At 37.9% G+C, this 23,696-nt stretch overlaps 1 protein-coding gene across 1 annotated transcript in view; it reads right to left on the bottom strand.

The window, feature by feature from the left end:
• Positions 1-971: 971 nt before the first annotated feature.
• Positions 972-23,696, bottom strand: part of tmem135 (transmembrane protein 135) — a 307,781-nt gene continuing 285,056 nt past the window's right edge. The window contains exons 9-15 of the mRNA XM_052026561.1: positions 21,769-21,838; positions 18,473-18,640; positions 14,000-14,063; positions 13,162-13,238; positions 8,142-8,240; positions 6,005-6,072; positions 972-3,226 (exon numbers count right to left, since the gene is read on the bottom strand). Of these exons, the coding sequence (XP_051882521.1) occupies positions 3,091-3,226; positions 6,005-6,072; positions 8,142-8,240; positions 13,162-13,238; positions 14,000-14,063; positions 18,473-18,640; positions 21,769-21,838 (682 nt within the window). The 3' untranslated portion in view covers positions 972-3,090. The remainder of the gene's footprint in view (positions 3,227-6,004; positions 6,073-8,141; positions 8,241-13,161; positions 13,239-13,999; positions 14,064-18,472; positions 18,641-21,768; positions 21,839-23,696) is intronic.

Genomic DNA, 23,696 nt, shown 5'->3' with positions numbered 1-23,696 from the left:
ACAAAGTTGGCTCACCTCTGCTATTATTTTTAATGTTCTTATGCTCACATGTAGAAATAACCTATTTAATATTGTTATCTACTTGTTGCAACAAAAGATTCAAGAAACAAAAAGGACAAAGACATTTTGCAAGCCTGACAGGAGTGGATAATTAACCATTTCTTCATACTTGAGAAGAGCACAACTTACTTATTAATGCATATTTACTTTTGTTTACAATTGAGATGGATCATCATTTTCGTTTTGAAGTGTGTTTTAAGGGGAAATTTTTCAGGAGCTAATGAAATAATTGTAAGTAACTTAAGGAACATTAAGTAACTTTTCCATTCTATATAATCAAAAGAAATGAAATGTAATCAAGAGTTACTTATAGCATTAATTATTCATGGGTTAAGTACACAGTGTTATAAAGGACCATGTTCTAATCATACAAAACTTTATTGAACGGTTACTATCTTCGAGACCTGAGACTAATAATGCAGCGACAGATGATAATGGTACTAAATCTGTTGTAGTTTATCCATACACCACAGAGCAAATGCTTATTTATAATGCGAGAAACTGGAAAATTCAAAAGGAAATTGTTGCTTTGGGAGTTTTGGGGGAGTTTCAGCCCATTGTACTTCTATATTTCCAATTGAAAGCACTTAAGATAGTTGTGGTATTGTGGTATTAGAGCTATCAAACATTATTGCTAATGATCTGATGTTACATTTTATGTTTGGTCTGACACTGTGGGTTTGCAATTTCCATTATTAATGGTTTTGGGTTACTAATACCAACCAATGACTAACACATTTTGAGTTAGAACCACCGAAAACATGCACTGTTAAAAGGCACTTGTCATTTGAACAACATGCAAAATTCCTGCAAAAAAAAATCAGCTTTCTTACAAATAGAAATTGGCAAGAGTACATCCATTTTCTTTTATTATGATAGTAAAAATATACTTGGTGTCACTTATGTTTTATTGGTAATTTAATTGTTAAAATTTATATTATACAAAGTTATTAAGATGTAGCTTGAGATTTATCACGACTTACAAATTTGAGTTTTCTATTCCTTCTTTACAAAATTGAACATAATTACATGGTATAGCTTTGTCTCCAGAGTTGTTTTATCCTCCTTCTACACAGAGAACATTTTATACAAACCACCGAAGGAATCTGCTAACAATGGATGAGATTCACCCCCTTGTCTCCTTTTGTTGTCAAACTCCAGCTTTCCAGGCAGAGGTTTAAGTCAGCATTGATAAATGGAGCACTAACAAAAGCAACAAACTGTGCCTTTTGCACTAACAGGCTATACACAAGCTGTTATAAACTACCTTCTATTCCTTGGTAGCTCGTTACAAATAGACTAAAATCAATCCACAAAGAACATGAATTCCTTTGAAAGGTTGACATGTTGCTAAATGAATTCTTCAACAATAACATTCCAGTATATACTAGTGAGAATCTCTAATCATCTAATAATTCAAATAATCTTAATATTTTTCTATGTATTTTTCTATGGTTCTAATATTCACAATTCTTTTCAAAACAAGCAAAGCATCTTGCATCCAGATCAGGTACTGTGATATTTTACTTAATGAGGTATTTTGACATCTGTAACTATATTGGTTATTAACCATACATACTGCAATTTGATGCAACAGAAGTCATAGTTCTCTCAATGCCAGCCATTTGTGTTAAATGTAAACCACCAAAATGGTTGAAGATAGTCATAATCCTTAAATAAGCCTGTTGAAAACAAAAGCATTTTGCTTTCTAACTTCACACAAACTGGAACTGGAAAGTGGTCCAGTTCACAATTAGATTTCAAGGTTATTCGTGGAAACCGGGACTTCTTTAATAATATGCACATATGGGTCAATGCTCCACTATTCTAACTGTCATCATCTGTGTGCCACAGCAAACATCTGGTTTCCATTGCAGGTTTTTGAAACAGCTTGAGTTACACATCATCATCTGAGGAAATAAAGGTTTCTTACAGATTTATGTTCTTCAAGCCAAAGGCTTTTACACCAATACAATCTATGTCCCAAAAATAAAAGTTCCTAATTTTTTTCAACATGGTATCAAACATAAAATTTAATAAGAACATGTCTTTACTGTAAGTTTTCAATATTTGGAAATTCAGTTCTTGTACTATATACTCACTGATGCCATTCTGAATGGTAATTGTTGATTTTCATAAACTAAAGTTCCTATTGCTAAAAGCTCAGTGAAACTCAATTATCATAAGAGGCCGTTGGGTAAATTCCTAAGAAAAAAATCTGACTGAATGTTTTTTGTTTATTTTTTTTTAATGAATTGCTTTTTGCCTGAAATACACTATTACATTTACAGGAAAATTAACCATCTTTTTTATAATTTTATAATACACCAGAGTACCAAAATTTGTCATTTAGAAGTAAAAAATATTCGTCAATAGGAATTAGGGCTAAGACTTCATTAAGTTACAAGTATGGATTGAGGTTTAGGGTAAATATATCAATTACATAACAAATGAATAGGTCTTTAAATATTTAACATAATAGAGCAATTTAATATCAAAAACAATAATATTTCTTTAGCAGTGTCAATTGGTGTTGCAATTTACACTGCAGGATGCAAATTATTTTCATCACATTTTGTTTATTTTATTCATCAATCAACCATTGGCGATAAGGAATGAACCAATTACTACAGACTTTGCAAAAAGAAATCAATTTCACAGAAGAACCATTAGCATTGGCATATATAAAATAGCCAATACCCTGCAAACAAGCAGTTGGCATAAATGGAATTAATAGGACACCCAAATATCATATTTAAAATAACTAGCAAAAATTGTAACAAAAATGGAATAATCAATTAACAAGAACAATTAAACTTCCAAAGATTAAGTGCTTAATGCATTCACATTTTACATCAGAAGAGAGGCGCAATTAGATAGCCCTTAAAGAAAACTGCAAGAATATCGACCCCCCCCCCCCCCACCCCTTCCCCCAGGTAAAACATTGGAAATAATAACTTCCTGCGTTAAACCTGCCCTATGAACCTGGACCATTCCAAAGAATGTCTTTCCTGACCCATCATACAGTAATCAGGAATTGAATTCAAGTTCAAGTTCTGGTTTCACAAGAGTGTATCTTGGATCCAGCCTTGGGATGAATCCTTTAAAGTCCCTCGAGGCATGTGTACCAAAAACATCCAATGCCCTTCTGTTCATCAAAGCAAACCTGATTGAAACAAAAATATAGAAATAAATGTGCAAAAATCATCTGATATTACGAAATGAAGGCACACTTGAACAATATATAATCACTCAGAGTGAGGAGGCAAGGGTAGGGCTGGGACAGGGGCTGTGGAGGTGGTGCTTGGAGGACAGAATGGTAACAGTGGTGGGTGGGATTTCAATAATGTAGGGGAAGGGAAATGGTGAAAGGAGGGCAGAGTAGGTTCAAGGTGGTTGAGGGGGTTAGAGCTGGATGATGGTGGGTGGAGGGGGTTGGGGGAGGAGTGGCAAGTTATGCTGGTTTGGACTGGAGAGGTTTTAGAGGAAGATTGAAGGGGAGAATAGTTGTAGAGGAACAGAACTAAGAGTCTTGTAAGTGATGGGGCACCAAAAGGTCAGAAAGCCTTGTTGCTATGGTTGCTTGGCCACCACAAGCCAGTTACCCATGGTAAACTTTCTGACACCTGCTTAACATCCAAGAATTGGCAGCATTGAAACCTATGGGGCATTACAGGATGGGTACTGGTTTGACGTTTCCCTTGGCTCTGGTGTCCACAGTCAGGGGACATGGTCTCAAAATAGACAGAGGTGCGGAGAAATTTTTTTAACAAATGGGTAGAGAATCTTTAGCATTGTCTCACCAATAGGGCTATGGAGTCTCAGTCACACAGCACATTGAACATCAAATTTGACAGATTTTTGGATATTAAAAGAATCAAAGGATATGGGGTTAGTGCAGGATTTTGAGGTTGGGTTAAAAGATCAGCTAGCATTTTTCTGAAAGGTAGAGAATGCACAAAGGGCTGAACAACTTGCTTTTGTTTCTTAGATTCTTACCTTTGATTCCTTCTATTATTAGGTGAATAGACTGCCCTACACTGACCCACAGTGGCCAGAAAGTACAATGGCAATGTAGGGTTGAGTGATGTTGCAGCTTTTTTCCTTCAGTAGCTAATAACTGGCATTACCAAAAGCAGCCAACACTTCAACATTGCAAAACGCCTCTTATTGCAGTTATACCTTTAGCCATGAACATTATTACAGGTAAATATAATGAGCAAATATCATATACACAATTGGCAGAGGTTTCCAATCCATTCTGAAATATATTCTGATTCACTGACTAGTTCTTAATGCATGCCATGAATGCACAGAAATCTAACCCACCATGGATACTTAGCCTATTGAGTTGATACCACCAAGGAAAACAGTCCACCTTAAACCCATTTTCCAGCTCTTGGCCCATACCTTGCAGGTTACAGGTTTTAGGCACTCATCCTGAAACTTTAAAATGCATTAAAGATTTCTGTCTCCATCACTCTTTTGGGCAATGAGTTTCTGACCTGCACCACCCTCTAGTACTTGAACCGGTTATTTTAAATCTATGCCTTCGGTTATTCACACTTTGCTTCATTCTATGTTGCTGCCTCATAATTTTGTACTCTCATCATCAGCTTGCCTCAATCTCCTTTGCACAAGAGAAAATAATACCATATTATCCAACCTGCTTTATTATCCATCTCTGGTATAATCACATTCATCTTCTTAATGTGATGGCTGAATTCTACATAGTACTCCAGATGGGGTCTAACTAATGTTTTCTTTTAAAACCATTCCAGTATAGTAATTTGCATTTACATTTTGTGTTTCAGCCAATAAAGTATCGTACAAGACTTTCCTTTTTAACAAGCTTATCTACCTGTCCTGCTACTTCTGATAGAAGGACAGTTCTGTGCACTCCAATATCCCCCTTGCTCTAGACTTCTCACAACCATTTGTTGTGCATTATGTTGCTTTGTTTGCCCTCGGCAAATGCACTGGGCCAAATTGACCTGGCTGTCGCTGGTGGTTTCTAAAGAAACGGCCACCGTTCAGCAGCTCACTGATAAGTATGTCCTAGACCAGCACAGACTTGTATGCTGGGGAATCTGCCTCTAACATCCTATACCAGTCACATTTTTTCTAAAACTTATTACACTCTAAAATGTACTAATTATTTTGTGTTTCAATATTTTTCATTGAATTTTACTTAAATAATGTAATAATTCTTTTGATTATTTAAAGCAATTCTAAAAATTTAATCCTCTGTACACCAGAGACATCTAAGCACTCTTAAAATCCCCACAGACACAACAGGAGGTGAGGCTCCTGCTAGTGGTTGTCAGGGCATCCAAACGGTAGGACCTTAGTGTTATGCTGGCTGAGATCTTATTGCTACTTGTTACACCTTGTTGCCCACCTCCAGAATCAGGGGTTGGGGGCACTGGATCTGAAAAATTAGACTAAGTTGTCTGGGCAGAAAGAGAATCAAACATGATTTGAACCTTTATTTTGCAAATTTCTATAATTAATTCTTTTTGGCACTTTCTTGCTTCCCTACCAGCTCATCGATAACTTCCTGCAATTTGTCATTTTGTTCTTCAGTATTATCACAATGTCATTATCATAGCACCTGGATTCTTAATTGTGCACCACACTGATATATATCATAAAAACCAAGGGACCTGGCATTGTTTGCTACAGAACCAATTGCAAACAACCTGCAATTAAAAAAATCTAATTATTAACCTCTAATTTCTGCCAATAGATCAGCTTTGGATTTAATTTGGCATGTTGCCTTGGACTGAAGAGCTTAGATTCATTACCCATCTTTCACACAGAACCTTTGTCTAAAGCCTTGCTAAAATTCACATGGACAAGGTCAAATACAGTACACCATTCTTGTTACCTACTCAAAACATTCAATCAATCACAAATGACAAAAATGAACTAAAACACTTACCTTCCCTTTGTAAGCCTCAACAGAAATTTCCAGTAGGAAGGCCGGAGGTTATGAACTTCCATCACTGCCTAAAAATGATGTGAAAAGTTAATCACAATTTTAAAAAAATTCTTGATGAAATGCAACAGGAAATACAAAATGAATATACAGATATATCACTGAATCAAACTTTAATGGCAATTTAATCCCACAATAAAACTTTTCAAACCTGCATTCCTGACAAGCATACGACATTCATTTTTCTGATTTAACTATTTAATGAATTCCTTATTTCATTATGTGAACCTTAAGGGAACTTTCCTGTTAAAGGCAATTTTTTTCTAAATAATATTCAGTATGAAAGTTTTACTATCATATGTGATTTGCAAAGAACTTAATGTTGGGTTTGATGTGGAATTCACTCCTGCACTCATCATGATAATCATTTTGTTCCATCACCCCTGATTAATTTTCATTTCTTTAACTTTTCCCAGAGCACACGCAGTCTCCAGGTTACGCAAGGATTCCATTCCTGAGAATTGTCGGGAAGCCAATTTCTCCATTAGTCAGAAACATCAGTTTTCTAATGGTGGCCCACATCATTTCACTCTACATACACTTGCTATAATTCTTTCATTTCATTGAATAATCATCCTCATATCACCCATAATTAAATTAATGGAATATATACTGTATCCAGTCATTAATGAATACCATGAAACACCATTATTATTTTTGGAAGCTTGTGAAATGCTTTAAAAATGTATGGCAGAATTTGTGAAAAGTCTGATTTCCATAAGTCAGGTCATTCGTAACCCGAGGAACTCTTGTAGTTATAAGATTGTTTAGAAGGAGAGCTTGCCTGAGGATGGCATATGCTGATTCATTAAGTTCTTGGTTCTGCACCCCTTCAGCCTAAAGATCAGCCAAAAGCTAGAACTCACCAGGAGAAGAAATACCCTGTTTTCTCTCATTCTGTGGCATTTTTCAGGCCACAGCATGCTATTCCCTAATAATTTTCTGGCTCTAAGCATTTATGTATAGCTGAATGCAATCAATACACAACTTTAAAATATCAGATCATTTTATGCTTACCTACTATGTTCCTTCACTTATCCTTGTACTCCCGAATGTCTGGCAAAAAGCTGCTGATTTTCAGCAGAGATTGTAGATGATGCAGGAACACAATCTCGAACAGCTTTGGTCAGTAGGATGGAGATGCAGATAGCACTCAATTTTGCAGTTCCAGTTTCAGACAATGTGCCCTCTTGCACTGTACATCTCTCGTTATCCCCCCTCACTCTCTTCACATCCCTTGCTATTGCTTTCTGAGCTTGCCTGGAGGGCCTTTGTAGATACCAAACTTCCTTGATCCTTTCCATCACCTCCCCTAAGGCTTTCAGTGCTGTGTCCACAATAGATCATCTAACACTCTCCCATGTCTGCTGTCCCACAGTTTCCCAAGTTTCAGCTACAATGCATCTCCCCCTTTGTGAAATGGAAGAGGCTGATTTTAAAAATTGCAGGCTAGCTTCAACCAGCATTAACTGTTCACAATATTGGCTCCCCACTGAAGAATCCACCTAATGAGCAGCACTGGCTGAATGCTAAAATCATTAAAGTTAGCAGGCAACATAAGGTAGTTATCATCTTTGTAACAAATTGTGGGTGTTCTTCAGTGCTGCCAAAGAGCATACAGAACTGCTTGGCAGACAGACAAAAAGTGATGTCTAGACATGGATTCATTTCACATCAACTAATATAATTGCAAGAGCCCATGAAATACAAGCAAGTCATCATATTGCATCAGGGTATCCATGTATTACCAAAAAACATTGAGTAAATTGTGTCAGCAACATCCAAGGTAAGTAAAGCATCTGGACTGTGTTCCTCTATCACCATCAATTTTTTTTGAACTGCATAGTGCTGAACAAAATCACTATGAAGATTCATGTGCAGATTGCAGATTTTTCAAGAAAGTATCTGAAATGTTATTGTAATCAATTGTATTTGTAGCATATGCCCAAATATTCTATTCTATCATAGTCTTGAGTCACATTAGGTAATATGGTAGCTCCATCTGATTAGAAAAGCAATGAGATGGTTTTTTTTAAAATAGAAACGTACTCATAAATCTGTCTTATTGGCTGGTACTTACCGCTTGAAAACATACAGCTGTGGAAATTGCATAGATGATGGTGTCTGCATTTGCAATGTATGGACATTTTCCTGCTTCAATGCCTTTGAAATACAGTGTCTGCCAACAAAGGTGAATATTAATTGCTTAGACTAATCAGATCATCAACTTATTTTAATACTAATTTATTTATAATACCAGGAAATTTAGCATTCCAATAATGTCGATGGAATGCAATACCCTGGAATTGGAATACTTTACATATCTGTATATCACAAATATTGCTGATATTCCCCTTACGTGATGAACAAAAATAGGAACAACAGCTTTCAAGATGATTATGCCCATAGCACTTGGCCACAGGAAGGCCAGAGTTAATGTTGCCATGAAGACAAATTAAAATCTCGTTTTGGGTCGGTTGTTTGAAAACTTGGCATCTGAGCGTAAATTTATGAACTCAACAGTTTTGGTCACACTTTTCTGTTACAATTGGTCTCAATGCACCAAAGATAGGAAAAGGAAAATAACTAGGGCTCCCACTCTTGATAACTACCCTACAAAAAAATCCATATGTAGATATTGAAAGAGAACAAAATAATACTCAGCTGTTATGCTTTATGATCAAATAACCTGCCGATAATCGTTGTCAAGGATAATCCTAACACTAACAAAGAACTGATGGGTGCCAGACACACTGTAAGCATATCCAGCAATTAAAAAAAAAGAGAAAACTGGCAGAAAAACTTTCTGGAAAGAAAACCTTTTGGCTTATTGGAGCTGCTGCATGAACACCACTTAAATTGCTAAAAGTACAGTAAATACAATTCAAATATGGATTCTTGGTGACAGAAAAGTAAAAAATAGTAAAACCATAAGACCTCTCCACTGTTCAATACCTCAGGTCTAACTTGTACCTAATCCTTCCATCTGATTGTACCCATTGTGCCCAAAAATATTTCAGTCTCATTCCAGAGACACAGGAGACTGCAAATGTTGAAATTGGAGTTAAAAAAAAGCAAACTGCTGGAAGAACTCAGTGGGTCAAGCAGCATCCATTGAGGCAAGGGGTGGCTGAAGTTTTGGGCTGAGACCCCGCATCAGGACTGAGGATGTACAGGGAAGACTGCCAGTATGTAGAAGTGAGAGCCATCTGCCTATCCTACCCCTTCATCTGCTTCCGTCTCTGCTTCACCCTTTCCTCTCACTTTTATATACTGGCTATCTTCTCTCAGCACGCTCATTCCTGATGCAGGGTCGCGACTCAAAACATCAACAATTCCCTTGCCTCCACAGATGCTGCTTGACCCATCGAGTCTTCCAGTGGTTTGATTTTTGCTTCAGTCCACGACATATTCAATGACCAAGTACCCACAGGCCATTGACATAAACAATTCCAAAGAGTGATATTACTTTGTATTTTCTCCCCATCTGCATTATGTAGCCAATCCCTTTGCTTTGAACAACCCCTAGTTCAACATTCTCTAGCCTGAATAAACAGCCTCTTACTGTCAATTCTATTCAATATATATTTCAACAAATTTCTCTCATTGCAGGGAATATTGGCATATCTTACTCATTATAATATCCTCATTCCAGGAAAGAATTTAGCAAATATAGGCTGCACTACCTCTAAATATATCCTGCCATGGGTGCAGAAGTCAAATTCACAGTACACTAAATGAAGTCTCTCCAAAGCCCTGTACAGTACCAGTGAGACTTCATTAACTTTTGTATTCCAATCCTTCTGTAATAAAGCCCAACATACAATATGCCTTCCAAATTCCCTGCTGTACTCACGTTTACATCTTGATCTCATGAACCACCAGACTATGATCCTTCTGTACACTTTCACCAGTTTCTCACCGTCTAAAATAATATTCTGATTTTCTATCCTTCCTACCAAAGTGATTCACACATTATAGTGCATCTGCCATCTTTTTACCATTCACTTAACATGTCTGAATACTGCTGCAGACTCCTTATGTCCTCCTTATTATTCACTATCCCATCATGTTTTGTCAGCAGAAAATCCAGACATTTTACTCTGTCTTTTCATAGAAGTCCTTAATGTAGATAGTAAATAGCTGAGGACCTTCTAGCACCCAGCAGTAACAAATCTCTGGTTGAAAAAGAACAATTTTACTTCCTTTCTTTCTCCTATCCTTCAATCATATCTCTGTCCACACTAATACACTTCCCTTATTTAATATGGTAATCAACAAAAAGGTCGAAATTCAACTTCCTTTCCTTCTCTGAAGTTTCCAGCCTTACTATACATTCCAAAATTTTCCACCTTCTTACTTTCTGAAGGCATCTTGTTTTCCTTCCAGCACATATACATAAAACCAATAAGTTAACATTATATACATACATCAAAAACAACAGGGTAACTGGGAGAGGACAGGACTACTCAAGAACAGAGGGAATTTATGCCTTGAGTCAGAGGAAGTGGGCAAGGTACTAAATGAGCACTTTGCATTGGTATTCACCAAGGACATGGAGGATAGCAAGGTCAGGGAGGGATATGCTGATATTCTAGGGCGTGTTGATATCAAGAAGAAGGTGGTATAGAGTCTCTTGAAGAGCATCAAGGTGGACAAGTCTCCAAGGCCTGATGGGGTCTATCCCAGGCTATTGAGAGAGGCAACATAAGAGATTACTGGGGCCTTGACAGAGATCTTAATAGCCTCTTTAGCCACAGGCAAGGTCCCAAAGGAATGGAGAATAGCCAGCATTGTCCCTCAACTTAAGAAGGGCAGTAGAGGGAAACGAGGAAATTATATGCTGATAAGCCTTACATCAGTAGTAGGGAAATTATTGAAGAAAATTCTCAGGGATGGGATCTACTCATATCTGGAAAAGCACGGACTTTATTAGGGACAATCAGCATAGCTTTGTGCGGGGGAGGTGACAAAGATGATTTATAAGGACAGGGTAGTAGATGTTGTATACATGGCCTTTGGTAAAGCTTTCAACAAGATCCCTCGTGGTAGGCTTCCCAGTGTGGAAGTGCTAGAGGGCATAGCTTTGATGTGAGAGGGAGAAAGGTTAAAGGAGTGTTAGGAGGCAGTTTTTTTTTTAAAAAGTGTTGGTAGGCTGATCCAGAAGATTAAGTCACATGGGATCCATGGAGACTTGGTAGATTGGATTCAAAATTGGCTTGGTCATAGAAAACAGAGGGTAGTGGTGGAGGGGTGTTATGCTGACTGGAGGTCTGTGACCAGAGGGGTTCCGCAAGGATCAATGCTGGGTCCTTTGTTGTTTGTGATATATAAATGATTTGGACAATAACGTAGGTGGGTTGATTAGTAAGTCTGCAGACGACACAAAAATTGGTAGAAATGTGGATAGTAAGGAAGGATGTCAAAGGACTAAGCAGTGTATAGACCATTTTGAAATATGGGCAGAGAAATCACAGATGAAGTTTAATTCTGACAAGTGTGAGGTGTTGCACTTTGGGAGTCAAATGTAAGGGGAAAGTAAATGGCAAGACCCTTAGGAACATTAATGTACTGAGGGATTTTAGGATGCAAGTCCCTACCATTCTGAAAGTGGCCACACAAGTAGGTAGGGAGTTAAAGGTGCACAGCATATTTGACTTCATTGCTTAGGGTACTGAGCAAAAAAGTCAGGAGTGGCAGGTGCCTGGAACAAGCTGCCAGGGAAAGTGGCAGAAGCAAATACAATAGCGATGTTTTAAGAGACATTTAGACAGGCACATGAACAGGCAGGGAATGGAGAGGCATAGACAACATGCAGGCAGATAAGTTTAGTTTAAATTGGCATCATAATCGGCACAGACATTGTGGGCCAAAGGGCCCGTTCCTGTGCTGTTCTGTATTCTACTAAGCAGTCCATTTGTTCAGGCACCATTGCATGCTCCCTTGCAAAACTGCCAACATCACCTGTCTTCAAAATGGCCCCTTCAACCTGCCATCTCTCACTCATGGTTCCTGTCCAAGAGTCTTGAATACATGAATATAAATGAATACATGAATATAAAATATGAAGAAAGGTCATGGAGACTGAAGTATTAGTTCCTGTTGAAGAGGTACTACCTACAAAGTCACAGCAGACTGAATAGTCTCTCTCCATGCTTTATTAATTGCATTTACATCATGGCAGCTCAGGAAGGAAAACAAATAGTTTAGTTTGTTATTCTAACAAAAACTCAAATGGATAGAAATAAACAGAATAAAAAAGAGCAACAGTAATTTAATTTTTCTTCATCCCCACTTCTTCTATATCAAAAACTGATCAGCTTGACGCCACCTACGCCTCAACAAGGGCTGTAAATCAGAAGAGAAGATGTGCACATCATGGCTTCCTTTGGTGTCAACTGGTCTCATGAATCCATTGGGAACCTCTGGCGAATTTGTGCCTCTTACCTTTTTGTGTTTCCCTGACTTTGCTGCCTGTTCTCTTTAGACTCTCTATCTAAAAGAGGCCAAGTCTACAATCAACATTTTCCAGAGTATCCACCTGGTAAATTGATGGATTTCCTGGCGGCTTCAATAAACAATATGTAGAGGAAGGAAAGTCTGCAAGGTGCATTTCAAAGCCTTTCACTCTTCTTTCACTGGGAAATGAGAATCCACGTCATATTTGAGAGGAAAACCTGCTCCATTTACCAATGTCATAGTTGTAGATTCATACAGCAAAGAAAAAGGCCTTTTGGCCCACCAAGCGCTGACCATCAAGCACCCGTTTACTAATCCCATTTCTATTCTCTCTACATTGCAATCAACTCTCCTCAGATTCTACCACTTAGCTGCACACTGTGCACAACTTACAGTAGCCAATTTACCCAGCAACCTGCACCTCTTTCAGACATGGGATGAAACTGGAGCACCCAGAGAAAATTCACAGTCAGAGGGAGAAAGTGCAAACTCTATACAAACGGCATCAGGATTGTGCCATCCCAAAGGAGACAGAGACAAGAGCAGTCACAACTTAAATAAAAAAAACTAACTGAATACCATTGTTGACACTGTAAAAAGCATCCAAATTGACATTTACACAAATAAAAAAAGAATTTCACCTCCACAAGTTTGGAAGCCAGGTACATGGAGATAGTTGTGCTTTTGTAAAACATCATGGACATTCCAGCTAAGAAACCTGTATATAAAAAAAAATGATTAATACAATGGACAGATTCTCATAAACAGTAATAATAATCAAATATAAAACCCTTGGCTCTTATTTGAATGGCATCTTGAATTACGCTGATTATAGTTCGATAATAAGCCATCTTAGAAAAATATTTTAAACTGCAAAATGCATATTTTCACACTACAATGCCACCTATGGAAGGCACAGACTAATCAGGCTGAATGTGAAAATGATTTCATGCACAGTTCTCTATGCGAGAAACTAGAGAAACAAAGGACTGCAGATGCTGGAATCTAGATGAAAAAACAACAAGATGCTGGAGGAACTCTGCGGGCCAGGCAGCATCCGGTCCTGAAGAAGGGTCCTGACCTGAAACGTTGACTGTTTTTCTCCATGGATACTGCCCGACCTGCTGAGTTCCTCCAGCGTCTTGTTGTTTGTTCTCTATGTGAGATTATATATTCGAGGAATTAGCTAGAACATAATTTGGGTTTATCTCTTGAACTATCAAACACAACAGGATTTCAGATTTGTTTTGAAGAACAAGAACAAATAGCATTATCATGTTCAAACTATAATATTAGAACTGTAGCAGAGAGTAGTTAGTGAGCTGAATTCTATTAATATTCAAAATAATAAAATTCAAAAAGCATTTGGATGGACTTTTATTATTCTTACTTTTCTCTCTATTTCATGTCATAAATGGTCATCTTATTGCATTGGAAAATCGATTGTAAAAAAAAAAGCTGAAAAATTATTACTCTTACCAGCAATCAATGCGTGAAGCTCATCATCCAAATTTCTTACCCATCGGAGGAAGCAGCTAGTGCCCTTGACATGCAATAAAAACAACAGAATTAAACAGCTTCTCCTATGGTATTGTAAATACCTTTACCAAACGTTATTCAGTAAATGCCTTGGTTAGATGTTGGAAGACCATGAAACATTTTGTTTAGTAAAAATGCATTTGATGCTTAAAACAGAATGAAATAAATTTCTGAAATTGTCATATGTGGGGCCTCAAATGCATCAACAATGCAAACTATTATTAATGCATGAATAGGCCAGCATATTCAGGGGATTAAGTGATACTTTGGGAGTTGCAAATTTCTAGAACTTGCTGTTTGATTTTCAGTGTCTGTCATTTACTTCACACAAATACCACCAAGACCCTCCATTATTTTTTTTAAATTTTCTGGACTTTCACATGAATTATCCACTGAACTTGTCACAGAAAGTTATGTCTGGTAATTAATACCTCAAGTCTGGTCATGCCCAATCTTAGTCATATTACAAAATCATAGCCAGAGGGAGGCCAGTAAAGATAACTTACCTAGAAAGTTACTTCTTCTGGGAAAGAATTAGCACTGTGCAGTTGAAAATAAGTTTAACCCAAAGAGGAAAAACTGTGCTGGACCTCCTGGTGCCTCGAAATTTGACCTGATTTTCCATCAGGATTTTCAGTTAGTGCTAGAAATAAATTTCTGGCGTGAAATTCACCTGAGTGACATTAGTAATTGCATGACATCTGCTTTATGCCTTCCAGAGTGATTTTCAACTTCATTTATCTGCAAATTAGGAGTACTTGTTTACTCCAGCTTTTACTGACATTGGTTCCCCTGACACCAAATTATTTCAAGGATCGGGAGACACAGAAGAACTGCTGGAAGAACTCAATGGGTCAAACAGCATTTGTGGAGACAAAGGGTGGTCGACGTTTCAGGTTAAGATCCTGCATCAGGACTGAGAGTGTAGAGGGAAGGTAGCCAGTATATCGAAGTAAGAGGGAAGGGTGATAGGTGGAACCAGATTGGAGTGGGGATGGTGGGCAGATAGAGCCAGGTGGGGGAAGGGAAGAGGCAAGAGCTTAGACAGAGGCTGCCGGTGATAGGTGGAAACAAATGAGGAAAACAATTTAAGTAGATGGAACCAGGTGAAGGAAGGGAGAGACAGAGCTGGTTAGGTGATAGGTGGAAACAGATAAGGGAGGGATGATGGGCAGATGGAACCAGGTGGGGCAGGGAATAGGAAAGGTGAAGTAAGGGAGAGAAAAAACAGCCAGATAGACGTGGCTGATGGGCAGATGGAACCAGATAGAAAGGATCTGGATAATGAGGGGGACACTTGGAAAATTTGAAGGGAGAGAGAAGCTGGGTGGACTGGTTGGAGTGAGAAAGGAACACAGGAGTTAGCTGAAAATGGAAAATTCAATATTCATACCATTGTAAGTTCCCCAAGCAGAATATGAGGTGCTGTTCTAGCTTATGTTTGACCTCACCGTGGCAGTGGAGAAGGCTGGAGACAGATCGATGTGGGAACGGGAAGGGGAGTTGAAATGACATGCAACCAGAAGCTCAAGATGACCACTGTGGACAGGGCACAGGTGCTGCTCTGTAAAATGGTCTTCTAGTATACACTTGGCAGCCCCGATGTAGCAGAGGCCACATTGCGAGCACCAAATGCAATAGACTAGGTTAGAGCTATTGTGTATGGGCCAAGTATTTAAAGGGCTAATTGTATTAAGACTACATTTGTAAGCCAGGTGGCTGCACAGCACTCTGCAACGTCGCTAGTTACCCTACACTGGACTCAAACCTAATACTGAACCTTCCTTGCACCTTCAATTACACTTTCTTACTCAAGACATACTGCCAACAGGCACTTGTCTCTACCTAATGTTCCTGTTTGTGACATGGGCCACATCAGTAAATATATTCAAGGATATGTTTGAAAGAGTTCTTACAGTTAAAGACACTGATGAATATGGGAAAAAGCATGAACAGATTACTGAATTCAGATGATCAACTATAATCGCCTTGAATGGTGGAGCAGGGACGGAGAGCCAAATAGCCCCCTCCTGCTCCTATTTTTCCATGTTTCTCTGTTACATACATCTCATAGGCCTCACAGGTAGCCTTGGGGAGCACATGGCAGGAGGCAGAAAGGGCTCATTACCCAAATCCTTATCCACCCAGAGACTAGTCTAAACAACAACATCCATACAGACCATGCTTCATCAAGATAGGCTTCACCAAAATCATATTTTTCAATCTCAAATACACACTTACACATGTGCCTGGTCTGCTCTTAAAATCATACTTAAGATCATTTTAATCTCAACCTCCATAAGGCTACATCACTCACAAATTCCTAGGCTCAGGACCATTCCAGGTTGTTGTTGCTGATCGAAGCCATTTCTCAGTTACTGCACACTGCTATGTTAGGTAAGGCATCTAAGCTCTCCCATCAAATGGAAAACATGTCTTCACCTTTTTCTATAGCCAAGAGGATGAGGTAGGCAGGATGCAAGGATTTGTTAGCACTGCAGGTTTACCATAGAGGCACTCATAGACTGTGCAGACATAAGGTTTTCAGTAGAGATCTCAGTAGATAGGCTGGAACAATGGCACAACAGGTGGTGGCGCTGCCTTATGGCCCCAGAGATTCCAATTCGACCCTATCCCTGTCAGGATCACGTGGGATTCCCCTAGGTCCTCTGGTTTCCTCCCACACCCGAAAGACAAGTCAGTTGGTTCATTAGCCACTAGGTGGGTGGTAGGAGAATCAGGGTAACGTTGATAAGCATGTGAAAGAGAATAGGTTACAGGGAAACAAGTGGTGTAATGGGATTGATGGGACTGCTCTGAGAACTGGCATACACTCAATGAACAAACACCTTTCTTCTATGTCATAAGATAATATGAGGAATTTCCCAAGAACTCTTGCCAAGATCATGTTGTAGGTTTAGAGGGTCACCATGGACTGCTTGCAGACAGCACATCTCTCCATTCTCTCCAAATCTTTCTCAGTGCATCTTGGAGCATGTCCTCTTCTCCTGAGCAAACTGCAGCCATTCTTCAAATTACACCATTTAATACAGTTGCAGAACTGGTGCTTGAGTGCTGTTTGCCCCTTTATGGGTTGAGTTCCAAGGTTTCAGCTGCACAGTACTACAACAGAATGATTTCAACAGAGTGCACTGAATTTAGTAAACCATCCTGTTTCATGACTGAACCCAATTATATTTTAATGAGATGGCCTCTATACTGGCAGTTTGACAAATAACATTAATATGTCATGTTACGGTGATTCACTGCTCCCAGATCAGAGGAGAATTTTCCTCTATGTGTCTATGGCAACCCTTTAGTAGAGTCACACCAAACCTATCTCAAAGTTCTGTTTATCCCCGATTACCTTGCATTTATATTTGCTTTAAATATTTGTCACCTCTTCAATGTTTGTCACTGCAATGGTCTTTACTTCAATTACTCCACCTGGCAAGGCATTACACATCAAATTTCTCCTATTCTCTCCCTGATACTCAGTGCCACTTTTAAATGCATGATCTTATTGACTCTTACCAAAAGAGGAAATAGTATGAATGCAAAAAGCTTTTCAAACATTTCTAATAATTTTAAAATATCTTAAGTTTCTTCCTTCTTTGATTCAGGAGATGCTGTGCCACATTCAGCTCTTTGGCCAAGACCATAGTAGCTTCTTATTCTCAAGCAGCTGTACCAATATCCTTTGGAGATTATTTATGAATTGGCTCACAACACTTTCAGAAACCATTATCGATATCTTGGCAGCTCTCCACATGGAATTATAAATTCTCCAAAGCCTCGTCCACACCTTTTGCTGAAGATTTTCAATCTACGGTTTTTAATTATAGGACCCATTCCGTCAAAGGAATAACTTTCCCCTACCCACTCAATCAAAACTTAGCAACTTGAAGAACTTTATTAAAGCACCTTGTTCCAAGGAAGACAGTCCTAATTCTTTACAAATGCAATTTTTCTTCACTCTTATCATCTGGATTGCACAATATATGCTTTCTAAAGCATCCACCTATTTTAAACTTCTTAGGCTTATATGTAGCAAAACTCAATATATTGTTTCAATTTTTAGGTGACAAATTCATGATTCATGAAATTAATGTACCATTCCAACTTTGAAAATTTCCTGTAACACTCTCAAATTTTCTAGAAATCATAATTTTTAATTTTTTTCATTTGTTACTGCATTTTTCAATTAATGCTTATTCTTCAATTTATTCTCAAATTATCTTGACTGTTTCCAAAACCCCCAAATTTTTCAGTTATCATTCCTTTTCAATTAGTTTCCCTGAAATGGTACATAATTCATTTAATTTTATTCTCATTTACAATCTCATTACAAAATTGACATTCTTATTATTATTACAATGTAATAAACTCTCATATAAACTCGTATACTATTACCTTATAAATGCTAACAAAGGATCCTAGAAAAGCTCCAAGTTGGAAATTTTCTTTATTGTACAAAGCAGACAACAACCGGGAAGGCTTTGTAAACAAGTGTCTAAATGCAGATGGAATACGAAGGCAGCACTGAATAAGGTAGCCAACACTGAACATCCGTATAAAACCCTGGAAGAGAGTTTTTTTTAAATAAGTACTTTAGAAATAGCATGACATGGAAGCCATATGGTTATATTTTCTATATCCCTGGATTGAATTTCCATCACAGTTTATTTAACTTTTAGAATTTTAAACACACTCTTTAAAAAAAAAATCCCAAACAGAGTGTTGTTGAATTTACTCTAACTTATAAAAACTGCAAGACAGTTCAATAGTGCAATTGTAATGTTAGTCCTCTATGATCCAATGAATAGTAGTTCAAATCCCAGCATGGCAAATTAAGTATTTGCATTCAAATTTTAAAAATAGTTTGTAAAATGTCAGTGAGGGATCATGAAGTTAGCAGATTCTCATAACACTCAACTATTTCACTAATTCCCTTTAGGAAAAGAAAACTGCTGTGCTTTCCTGGTCCAGTTAATTAATATTCCCATCCTCACAACATGGTTGACTCTTCTAACTCATTGCTTATACTTCATTAGATAGAGTGTTTAATTTATATATCATACATTTGCTTTCCAAATATTACCATCAAAAAGGGAAAATTGAAAATGCTGAAAATTTAAGATAAATGCAAGGGAGATCAATCACCTGCTGATTAAAGAAGATAGGATATATCATGAATCTATTCACAACTCTAAGCACACATCCACACCCTCACAACCTGCCTTTTCCTTATAAAGATGGACCATGTATTTCTATTATTTTCTGGGTTTAAGCAGGTTATAGTAACTGACTTGGCTTGATTTTCAAATGAACTCTGAAGCTTTGCAAGATAGTTATCATCCCAAAAGTTGCATTGTTAGGAAAGGACCATTCGGCTGTTTGATGCATCAGTCAGTAGAGTTGCTGAACAGTGCAGAATTTATTTTCGGTATTTTAAACATTTGATGAGCAAGCTGTGTAAAAAGTTCTGATACACTGCTGAGCCATCCTCCCCATCTCTTCTTTTTCACTATAATTTAGGATTAGATGGAATAATCTTACCTTATATAATTCTCTACCTTAGTGCACAATCTTTACACTGGCATTCCCTACTGTGATCAACTGAAATAAAGATGGTTGGTTACTTGATACTGAGGCTATGAAAGGAAAAAATGAACCCTCCAAATTCAGCTATCTCTACTGTAATCCACCCTTCCAAAACATTATTTTAAGAGATAAAGACTGTAAAGTGTGTTTATGTATTCAGTTGTAGATCTCTCATTGATTGATCATGGATAATTCAGTGCTGATTCACAGTTTTGATGCTTTGCTTAGCCCCATACTGGAGCTTCCAGAATTCCAATCTCACACCTGACATACTACTTGCTAATGGGTCAATGGGAGAAACTTGCCAATGTTTTCTGCACAAATAACCAAAGGAAAGTGACATTCAATTAATTAGGAAACTGAAAACATTTACATGGGATGGAAACATGAGTGGCATGAGATACACACTTGGAATTAGGTGCAGTCGGAAATGAGCTGAGAAATTTCAGAGAAGACACCTTATTCGTTGTTTAGCATGACAAATGATTCAGACCCAGAGGCTGCTGGCCAGGTCTCTTGATTAGATTTGATGTAACAAAAATATGAAGATGATAATGAGAAACGGAATAATTTGAAAAATAGGGGACTACATTTTTTGCCCTCCTGCAGATAGAAACATAACATCAATATAAAAAATCTGACGAGACAAACATGTTAATAAAGTTTGTGCTATTTTTTGTTAAGTGTTTTAAAGCTACGTCTTTCATTCTGGAAGATGTAACAAGGGAGAAGTAGTTTAAAACTGAGTTGCATAGGAATTGGTTCTCGCAGAGGGTGGTCAGTCTCTGGAATTCTCTCTCCCAGGGGATTGTGGAGGCTAGATCACTAGAGGTATTCACAAAAGGAGATAGATAAAGGTTTGGAAAAAAACAATCAGGAATTGAGGGCTATGCAGAACTGGCATAGAAGAGAAGGTTGAGGCCTGTGGCAGATCACCAATAATTCATATTGAATAGTAGGGCATGTTTGAAGGACCGGGTGATATACTCGTATTTTTTTGCTTCTATTGTGTCTTCATACTGAAAGGCTCAGCCATTCTGGAGCACATACAGGAAATCAGGCAAGGGTAGGGAGGGATGGGTGTGGAGTGCTGCACAAGAGAGAGACTGAGGCAGCAGCAGGAGGATCAGGGTGGGAGTTGACAGGTAGAGAAAAATCAGGGCTTGGGTCAATTGCCAAGGATTATTATGAGAGAGATGTTTTGAGGTTGGGAGTTTACAGGTGTGGAGATCAAATGGGAGATCAGTGGTCTGGGTGAGATGGAATCGAATGCCGTGACTGGTTTACATGAAGGTTGCAAGTTGGGAGGCCTCCTGCCTGCCAGCCAAACCAACACCACCATCACCCCCCCTGCCCCCCCCCCCCAACCCCACTCATCCTCCAACACACAAGAAGAGGACTGTCACAATAAATATACCACTTAAAGGGAACCTTCCTTAAGTGTGTTTACAGTTCTAGACTCCCCTTTAAATAATACTAAGGCAGGCTCACAAGTGCTGTTGAGGCCTGCTTCTAAACAAGTGGCTTGTGCCACCTGCAGGCCACACATGCGTAATCCAAAATCCCAGAATTGCTGTGTTCATTAGCAGGTTAGATGCTCAGAGGAGTTAGTAGGAAAACTGTAGAACTCAAAGTTAACATCTTTCCTTTGAGTTCTCATTGGTACAGAATATAGTATTGCAGACAAATATGGTGCTATAAGGCCCATATTCTAAATATGTCATTAATATTTGTTTAAAAGTTCAGCAGGAATAAAAAGCACCTTAAAATATGGCATCCAGGGTGAAGTTAAAAGTGACTCTCCTCAAATAGTACTTTAAAATATATAAATTGACTTTGTATAAAAAAACAGAAATACTGTACTGGAAGCTAACAGATTGAAATAATTTCTCAAATAGGAAAATCTTGGATGACAGCCAAGAGTTTAAAACAATTAAATCCCATGTTGAATTCCTATTCTCCCAGTGTTTCTGATTTTAGACACACATATCTTCATTTTCAGTCGAAGCTGTAGGCACCACATTATGAACTTAGTTGATTGCAAAATGTCCACGATATGCAAACTAATAAACCACTGCTGATTTTACTGGAAAACAACTACTCACTTTAACACAGTAGGAAATGCAGTTGTCTTCATAATGCTTACAACATCTGTGTCTTGGGCCACGTTTGCAACTGAACAGAAAAAATCAATTTAATATCTGTTCCTTCCATTTTAATAATGCCATTTTTGAGACAAGTCTCAAACATAAAAATAATAAAAGATAAAACAAGAGCTTATTTTTTTTTCTTTTGGTAGGTCAGTGTACTATATCACTGACCATATACAACTGAAGGACCTACAGTTTTAGACACAGTTTTGATGTGATGAAATACCGCTGCGGGGTCAATACGCACTCTGCACTCCACATCAGACATGCATTGTGCTCATTATTCATGGTTGGTTATTAAATACATGACAATTTAATACACCTCATAAAATAAAGTGAACAAGAAACACTGTACCAGCTGACTTTCAACTGACAGCAATAATAAATTAAGTGCATTAAATCAGGGAAGCAAAATATTAGGTCATACATCAGGTTATAAGCAGCACATTCAGATTTTGTTTAAACTTCAACTAAAAGATCTCAAGCTTCACTATGCAAAATGATGTCATGTTTTCAACCCCATTGTCAAAGCCATAGGTTTTTTCATACAGCTGTATCAACAAGCTAGTATTATATGCCTCATGGAAGGCACTCTTTAGCATACTGTAATGCCATTCATGACCTTACTTTACCTTCCACTAATATATATTAAAAAAAAATGAGCAGAATTAGACAGTAATGCTGCATTGCAACCTGATGATCCAGCAATGAGCTTTTGAAAATAGCCAAAGCTTTCCAGAAAAGTTTCATTGATGCAGGAAGACCAAGAATATCAATTTTCTGGCTGCAGGCAAGTTAGATCAGGATTCAAATTGCTTCGGGTCTGTGTTACCAATGGGCTGGAGTGCTTCACTGGTTCCACAACCATTGTACCTCTCAAAGTAAAATTAGCTCTGCAGTTGTCTTCAAGATGGGAGCCTCATTTGGTAAGGCTAAGGTGACTGAATATTTTGACCCCATCAGTAACTGGAGAAACAGGATGCAGAGAAGACAAATCTGAAAGACCAAAAAATGCAGGAACGGATACAAGGCTCCTGAAAAGGTTGCAAAAGGTATTATGCAAGGTTGTGATGGGACATGAAAATGGATATGTGACATTTTAAATCAATACATTGGTAAATTGGTGCCATTTAGGTCAACATAAATATAGATAGCTGAGATAAATATAGATAGCTTTTTCAGAAATTTATCACATAACAATAATTTAGAGTTAATGAAGAAATCAGAATGAGAAAGCAGTAAGGATATTGGAAAAGTCACTTGAAGAGGTGATGAAAGTACAGTTAACATATTGATGACATTAAGCTCAGCACAATGTGTACTTAAAACTCAGTTAAGGCCAAATCAAGAAAATAAACATGCAGTCTCTTTAGTACAGAATATTGGAGGATGGATGTTGGATGAGATGTCAACCTGACCAAAGATATTCTGATGAAGGGTCTTCAACAAGAAATGTTAACTCTGTCCACAGATCGTGCTTGACCTGCTGAACATTTCCAGCATTTTGTTTTTTGTTTTATGTTAAACTGAGGTCTTGTTTGCCAATCAGTATTTTGCAAATGATCAGAGAAGGTATCCTTTCTCCCCCCAACTCCCCGCCCACTGCACGGCATAATATTCATCTCTTAATCAACATCAAAAGGTAGATTCTCTTGTTATTATTGGATTGTTTCTTGCTGCCTGTTATGCCTCCAACATAATTGCAATTCCATAATTATCTAATCCTTTGCAAGGCACTATGGATTGCCCTGAAAGTGGTAATAATTATATATTATTATATTAATTTTATTATATTTCCTTATGACTTAAAAAGGCCAATCGACCTATCAAGTCTATGCCAGTTCTCAGAACTGTCCCATTTCCACATTTATTTCCCTGTATTC

The sequence above is a fragment of the Pristis pectinata genome, chromosome 11 (assembly GCF_009764475.1).
Source record: "Pristis pectinata isolate sPriPec2 chromosome 11, sPriPec2.1.pri, whole genome shotgun sequence".
In the NCBI taxonomy this organism is placed as follows: domain Eukaryota; kingdom Metazoa; phylum Chordata; class Chondrichthyes; order Rhinopristiformes; family Pristidae; genus Pristis; species Pristis pectinata.
This window is presented reverse-complemented; position numbering and strand designations above follow the sequence as displayed.